This window comes from Lagenorhynchus albirostris, chromosome 2, assembly GCF_949774975.1.
Source record: "Lagenorhynchus albirostris chromosome 2, mLagAlb1.1, whole genome shotgun sequence".
In the NCBI taxonomy this organism is placed as follows: Eukaryota; Metazoa; Chordata; class Mammalia; order Artiodactyla; family Delphinidae; genus Lagenorhynchus; species Lagenorhynchus albirostris.
Window position 1 is genome coordinate 48,075,670 of NC_083096.1, and position 7,967 is coordinate 48,083,636.

A 7,967-nucleotide genomic window follows, 5' to 3' on the forward strand; every position below is an offset into this window, starting at 1 on the left:
AGTCTGGTGAGACAGGGGCTAACAGAACAGGACATGACCTTACTGTGTGAACCTTGGCCACCAAACTGCGAAGGTCATCGACCTGGACACCTCCCGGGAGTCCCGCTGCGGTGCAGAGGAGCTGGCAGCACGAGTGACAATGGCCCAGTCACTGAGTGCCAGCCATGTGCGCAGGAGCGTCCCCCACACTATACAGTAGGGGCAGTATGTCCATCCCGCAGACGAAGAGAACCTGGCTCAGAGGTGTTTGTCGACACACAGGCATACGGTTTTGACTATTTGGTCAACATCTGTCGAATGAATGACTCCGTCTTGCTGAGGGAGGATGGCAAGCCTCCCGCCCTGAAGCGGCACGTTGGAGCCACACCAAGAGCCTATCCCTCTGAGAGGCGGTGGAAGGTGGGCGGAGGGGAGCAGCGGCTTTTGGAAAGCAAACCCTCAGTGACTCATACGCCGAACCACCTCAGTCAAAGGCCTGGCCTCTCTCTCCTGTGCAGGGCAATTTGGGTCAACAGGGTCAGGGAGGAGCCCAGCCGTGAGGCCCCGTAGCCAAGGTGTCTTGGCCCAGAAAACACAAGGGGCTTTGATGCCTCCGAAAGCAGTGGCTCTCCCCACCCCAGGATGCTGCGGCGGCTCTTGGGCAGGGCCCAGCCCCGGGGCAGGGCCTCAGTGTGGAGGCCACATCGGGGAGCTAGGGCAGAAACCCCACGGCTGCTGTCTAGGAGCTGTGTGACCCTGGGCAGGTGAGTAATCTCTTGAAACCTCAGTTTTCTGGTCTGTAAAATGGAGAGGATACTAGCACTTATCTTAAAGGTTGCTGGGCGGATTAAAGGAAGTCATGCTTGTGAAATGCTCAGCACATTGCCGGGCTCATAACATTTGTCCAGAAAATGGAACTGCTAGTAATACTGCTCTCTGGGATTCGCAGAAGGTTCCCTCCAGAGCAAAGCAAACTCAGCCCTCGGGTCAGAAATTGCTCCTCCCCCACCTACACCCCATCCTGCCCCACTCCCCACCCCCCCACCCCCGGCCTCCACAGAGACCCTCAGTAGCCTGTCTCTCACTCCAGCAACTCCTGTAAAACTCACACAAACAATCCTTATTAACCAACCCCAGCAGGCTTTCTTTGTATCTTCAAGCTAAAATAAAATCAATCAGAAAATGCAACTCAAGGCCTCCCTTGTCTCATGCCTTGCTGTCAAAACCCTAAGTCCATACTTTTCAAGTTGGGGTTTGTACACCCGTGGGAGCCTATGGGGGTATGCCAGGAATACATGAGGCCATGGGATAAATACAGCACACCTGGGGAAAAGTTAAACGTTTAAACTGAAGGTAACTTAAAACACTATTTTTACGTTAAAACAGACATGACATAGAATCTACATTCTCATGAACCGTTAAGATGAAGCAATACTTCAGAGATAGTTCAAGCTGTTGGTGGGCATCCCTTTCTCCCTGGGTGCATGTGTCTACCCCGCCCAGCAGCAGGGGGTTCTTCACTGCAAAGCCCTGAGAAGCTCCCCTTAAGCAGTGAGAGGCAGCTGGGTTTCTTCTTGGGAACACGCTGGTGTCTTCCTGACTCACCCCCATTCTCCCAGGAGCTGGTCCTTATCTTTGGAAGGGGTGGCCTACGCAGTCCAGTGCCTGGGAGGCACTCCCAGCAGACATGGCAAGAGCTGGCCTGGTTTTCAGCTTCCCGACCAGGACGGCAGTTTAAGAGGTCCGAGGAGGACCAGACCTTGCTTCCTGCCCTCTCTCTTCCCCAGGCTCACAGAGCACCCACCTGGCTAGCAGTTGGTGTTTGAGCCCCTGGGAGGGGCAGGGCAGGGCACAGCTGGCACTCAACAAATGCCCCACGCTTGCCATCCTGACAACATCGTCTCCTGGGGCTTCGGGCAAGTGGGACCTCCAAAGGATTAAGGGTGACTGTGGAGTTCTCAGCAGGGCCCAGCTCCTCCTTCGCCTGTGAGGGGCAGCAATGTGGCTGGAACGGCTACCAGCTGGACACAGATCCGTAGTGAGAACTCAGTCCCCGTGGCCGTGAAGGTGATTAAGTCCATTCTTTGTGATTTTCCTTTTTGCAGGTATCTTGAGCCAAGTAAAGGTCTGTGTCGGAGAAGCAGGGATAGAACGGCCTGCACATATGGCACAGGTGGACCCCCAGGATGGACGGGGTGAGGCATCTCCTCTCTGCAGCTATGACCCCCGGATGCTACGCATGAACTTGGAGAGTGAGGATGAGGACCATGGACAGGCAGGAGACAAAGAGGGCACTGGTGACACTGGTCAGTGGGCCCATTCAAGGCTCAGCTCCCAAGGGACTCAGGACAAAACTGACTTGCCACGGCAGCATCCGTTCCACAAAAAGGAAGAGAAATTCTCTGACTCCTTTAGTGCAGGAGTCGTGGGGAAGAAACCCATGGCAATGCCTAGGAAGAAGGCCAGCTGGGAAAGAGACGAGTCAAAGATCACCCTGACTCAGGACTCCCCCAGAGCAAGCACAACTCCCAGTGGCCTCCCCAGCAGCTTCTCACACAAGGGGTTCGGTCAGGTGCAACCTCCTAGGGACCCATTACCTGCTGGCAATGATGGAGACTGGAAGGCAAACCTGGACACTGCTCTAGGTATCCCATCCAACTTCCCTGGTTCTGGAAGATATCTCTGTGCACAGAAAGGGGTAGACAAGTCCCCAGACAGCTCCTCTCCAGCTTGTGTCCCCAGGGCGGCGGGCAGTTGGGACCCCTCCACGCAGGAGACACATATACCAGCCCAGGGGTCGGCCACCCCAGCCAACCTGGCAGCGGACGCGCTGGCCAAAGTGCGGAAGGGCTTTAAGGACCAGAACCCGGCGGGCGCCGGGGAGGGCGGGCAGAGGGAGGCGTGTCCCCACAAGCGCCGGTGGGGCGGGCAGGCCTTCCAGAAGCCGCCTGGCGCCAAGCCTTACGCGTGCGAGCTGTGCGGGAAGGTGTACTCCCACCGGGGCACTCTCCAGCAGCACCAGCGCGTGCACTCGGGCGAACGACCCTACCGGTGCCCCTTCTGCGACAAAGCCTACACGTGGTCCTCGGACCACCGCAAGCACATCCGCACGCACACGGGCGAGAAACCCTACCCTTGCCCGGACTGCGGCAAGGCCTTCGTGCGCTCCTCCGACCTGCGCAAACACCAGCGCAACATGCACAGCAACGACAAGCCCTTCCCGTGTGCCGAGTGCGGCCTGACCTTCAACAAGCCGCTGTCGCTGCTGCGCCACCAGCGCACGCACCTGGGCGAGAAGCCCTTCCGCTGCCCCACCTGCGACCGGGAGTTCGCCGTGGCCAGTCGGATGATGGAGCACCAACGCGTGCACTCGGGCGAGCGGCCCTTTCCCTGCCCCACCTGCGGCAAGTGCTTCACCAAATCCTCCAACCTGATCGAGCACCAGACGCTGCACACGGGCCAGAGGCCCTTCAAGTGCGCCGACTGCGGCGTGGCCTTCGCGCAGCCCTCGCGCCTCGCGCGCCACCAGCGCATCCACACGGGCGAGAGGCCCTTTCCTTGCGCGCAGTGTGGCCAGGCCTTTGCGCGCTCCTCCACCCTGAAGCGGCACCAACAAATCCACTCCGGGAAGAAGGGCTTCCTCTGCGCCGAGTGCGGCAGGGCTTTCCGTATTGCCTCGGAGCTGGCCCAGCACATTCGGGTGCACAACGGGGAGAGGCCCTACCAGTGTGAGGACTGCGGCCAGGCCTTCACCCGCTCCAACCACCTCCAACGACACCGAGCCAAGCACCGCAGCTGCAAGAAGGAGCCCATCCCCCCCTCCTCCTCGGACGAGTGAGGGCTCCATCAGCTGACTCTCAGGGAAGGTGAAGACATGGCCGACCTCGGATGCAGTGACGAAAAAAACTAGCCCGTTCTGCCCTCAAAGCCATAGGCAAATACCGAGAAGGTCCAGGCTGGTCCTGTCTAGAGAAAGGTACTTTTCTGTTTTTATGTAAATAAAGGAATCCCCAGATGTGTTCTCTATGGAGGAATCTTCCAAAGCAGCAAATTATACCTGGGGGTAACTCAAACCCATCCAAATGGCTCAGCATTTCACTTTCCTAACGAAATGACTTTACCCTGGGGAATGTCTTTCTGAGTCCTGGCTTTGAATTAGAGACGGCCTTTATCTTAAAGAGAGGGGCGTTTATGTCCTATATTTGGGACCCAGTTATCCTAGAAATCCAGAACAGCCTTAGCCTCTGAAAAAGAAGAAGCCCGCTTCTCTTCACAGTGGAGCTTAGTAACTGGAACTAATCGGAGTCTCACCTGCAAAATTCACAGGTGCCTCCTCTCTGGCTACCTCTTCTCCTGTTTCCACCCTGGGAGCTTCAATCACATGCTATATTTACAGAGGAATCTGCCCATTTACAGGGACATATACAAAATTTCTCCCTATGGGCTTGACCATGGTTCGGGAAGCCTTTTAGGTTCACTTAAACTTGCCAGGATCAAGAGCTCCAATGAGAAGTAAATAAAATAAAGGACCCCTTGCCCAAGTGCAATCAGCTTGTTTCACCATCATTAAAAACAGGTTTGAAAACCTACGTGACTCGCAGTTATTCTCGAACAAGGTTAACTGAAATTTGCATTACTAACAGCCATCCTTAGAGATGTACTGCTACATACATTGATTTTGTATAGTTTAAAAGTCAGTAGTTCTTAGCTCTGGACCTCAACCGGGAGGAATCCGTGACTTCACAGAGTTCCGTTGACGCACGCAGGTAAACGACACTTCTCATCTTACCAAAGTTAAAGAACGTACTCCACAAAAAGGTATTGCACTCTCCTTTTGAGGATATCTTTGCTATATTCCTAAAATCGCCACCCAAATCTGCCAAATCTGAATTTCCCTTGAATTTCAGCTGATTTGGACCCAGGGAGTGACTGCTAAATAGTGTTCTTGTGCTTGACACGTGGAGTCCAGAGAGAACTGCTATACGCGTCATGCCTTGTTTGACAAAGGTAACCTTAGAGCTCTGCCAGCAAGCCTGCAGGTTTTGTGTGTTGACTCAGATCTGCGTGTCCAAACGACAGAGTTAGCCAGTTCTGGGTCTGGCTGGAGAGCCAGTTGTTGGGTTCCTAAGCCATCTTCATATTCACCAGTGACGTGAATTCAGCTTCTGCATCTGAATTGGCAAAATAGGAATGATAATAACGGGGTAATAAGGGTGAGCATCGGTCTCCCAGGAGAAGAGCTTTGAATTCAAAAGCATTAGATTGGTAGAAAAGTCATAAGAATCAGCCATAACCTTGTGACTATGAAGAGAGCAAAGGATAGTATACTTTTTTCTGGGTAGTCAATGAAATATTTGAAAAGTGAAGTTACTCTTCCTTTTCTCTGTGTTCCGTTTTTCTTAAGGTGGTTGTTAGTAGAGCTTTTCCTAATTAAAATATTGGGTTTGGCCTGTAATTTCTTAAGGTGGTTGTTCCCCAAACCAGTTCATAGAATGGCTGTGTAGAAATCACCTGGGATGTTTGTTAACCATACAAACTTGCTGAATCCTAGCCTTGAATATTGATACAGGTCTGTAGTGCATCTTGCAATCTAATTTTATTTTATTTTATTATTATTTATTTTATTTATTTATTTTTGGCTGCGTTGGGTCTTTGTTGCTGCACGCGGGCTTTCTCTAGTTGCTGTGAGCGGGGACTACTCTTCGTTGTGGTGCACAGGCTTCTCATTGCAGTGGCTTCTCTTGTTGTAGAGCACTGGCTCCAGGAGCCCGGGCTTTAGGAGTTGTGGCTCGCAGGCTCTGGAGCACAGGCTCAGTAGTTGTGGTGCATGGGCTTAGTTGCTCCGCGGCATGTGGGATCTTCCCAGACCAGGGCTCGAACCCATGTCCCCTGCATTGGCAGGAGGATTCTTGACCACTGTGCCACCAGGGAAGCCCCCTTGCAATCTAATTTGTAAAGCTTCCCATGTGTTCTGGTGCACAGCTAAGTTGGGACCACTAGTAAAATTAATATACTGGTGATGCTTAAATTTTATTATTTAATAAACAAATAATAGAGGAATAAGAAGTGGGCAATATGGATGAGATCACAATAGAACTAGACTTAAAATAGGCACAAACTACTGGAACATCTCCTGAGTTGGATATGGTAGACTCAACTGGCAAGCAAGTTTTGAAGTGTCCCATAAGTTCATTTCTGCAGATGAGATGCAGCATCTAGGTATGGCTTCCAGGTGGTTATACTTTTGGAATGAGAGTGTGAGTTAATAGGCCAACTAGTTTAGCTTCTGCTGGGTACATTTGGAGCTGTGTACTGTGTTTCTGGAATATAAGGGTGTATAATGTACTGAATATTATATAATATGCTGAAGAGAACTTCATTAATCCTTCAGTGCTTATTACATAAAGAAGTCACATTTTTTTTAAAAGGAAAATTGTCCCAAACAGTCTTTTCTCACTACATCAGCTGCAAGCGTCATGCTGAGTAGGTATTGCGGGGAGGGGCGGGGGGCGGGGGCGGGGGGGGGGAGCAATCCTGTTGCCATGGTCACAGGGCCATTCCATGGTGCACGTAGAAGGCAGCAACACATGGAGTGGCCAGCAGAGAAATCAACCAGCTGCAGGCTGGCTTGACACACATTCTGCCCAATAGTCTGTCCTTCCAAATTAGAGGCAGTTGAATCCTCTATTTGAAGAAGAATCAATGCTAGAATACTGGTTATTCTGGCTCAGATTGTTGCCTGCAAGCGATGCTGAGCTACTTTTCTGGTTTTCTATACACCCACTGTACCTCAAATCTTACTTCCCTAGTATGTAATTTAAAATCAGAGCAGGGCCCTCATTGTGATAGAAGAAATTTAACATTTCTCTCTGGACTAGTGCTGTTTCCACGGTTTAGTTTGCCAGAGTTAATTTGGATATGCCCAGTAAAACTGTTCATTTGTAAGTTTTCACTTAATAAAAATTCTCCTAATGTATTCACCAGAGTCTACAGTCACCATGATACACATCCTTTGGATAAGAGTTGGCACTTACAGTGCCAGGAACTGTTTTAAGTGTTTCTCATGTATTAACTGTTTCATTTTTAAAGTAAGCCTTTCTATTCTATTCTGTTTTTAAGATGAAGAAATCAAGAGACATTCTATTTTTTTCTATGTATTTTTTAACATCTTTATTGGAGTATAATTGCTTTACAATGGTGTGTTAGTTTCTGCTGTATAACAAAGTGAATCAGCTATATATATACATATATCCCCATATCCCCTCCCTCTTGAGCCTCCCTCCCACCCTCCCTATCCCACCCCTCTAGGTGGTCACAAAGCACCGAGCTGATCTCCCTGTGCTATGTGGGTGCTTCCCACTAGCTATCTATTTTACATTTGGTAGTGTATATATGTCAATGCTACTCTCTCACTTCATCCCAGCTTACCCTTCCCCTGCACTGTGACCTCAGGTCCATTCTCTATGTCTGCATCTTTATTCCCATCCTGCCTCTAGGTTCTTCAGAACCTTTTTTTTTTTTTTAGATTCCATATATGTGTGTTAGCATACGGTATTTGTTTTTCTCTTTCTGACTTACTTCACTCTGTATGACAGACTCTAGGTCCATCCACCTCACTGCAAATAACTCAATTCCATTTCTTTTTATGGCTGAGTAATATTCCATTGTATATATGTGCCACATCTTCTTTGTCCATTCATCTGTCGATGGACATTTAGGTTGCTTCCATGTCCTGGCTATTGTAAATAGTGCTGCAATGAACATTGCGGTACAAGAGACATTCTATTTTTAAGATGCAGAAATCAAGAGACAAAAAAGTTATATTGCCCAAGATATCGTAGCTAGAAAGTAGCATAATAATGATTTGACATCCTGGTTCCAGAGACTGTGTTCTTAACCACAGAGCTAACTGCTTCTGTTTGGTACAGAGGAATACCCTGAAATTCTTGATAACATGCGTTTTCAAAGTGGATGATCATAAATTCAAG

The 7,967-nt window shown here is 50.0% G+C and overlaps 1 protein-coding gene across 1 annotated transcript; it reads left to right on the forward strand.

Annotated features, from left to right (window-relative positions):
• Window positions 1-2,120: 2,120 nt before the first annotated feature.
• ZNF648 (zinc finger protein 648) lies at window positions 2,121-4,937 on the forward strand. The gene is made up of 2 exons (XM_060142154.1): window positions 2,121-4,797; window positions 4,887-4,937. The coding sequence occupies exon 1, from the start codon at window positions 2,144-2,146 to the stop codon at window positions 3,815-3,817; it is 1,674 nt and encodes a 557-aa protein (XP_059998137.1). The 5' UTR covers window positions 2,121-2,143; the 3' UTR covers window positions 3,818-4,797; window positions 4,887-4,937.
• The last annotated feature ends 3,030 nt before the right edge of the window (window positions 4,938-7,967 follow it).

Bases quoted from the DNA above. Each gene is read 5' to 3' on its own strand.
- ZNF648 (XM_060142154.1), top strand. From the start codon at position 2,144: ATGGCACAGGTGGACCCCCAGGATGGACGGGGTGAGGCATCTCCTCTC.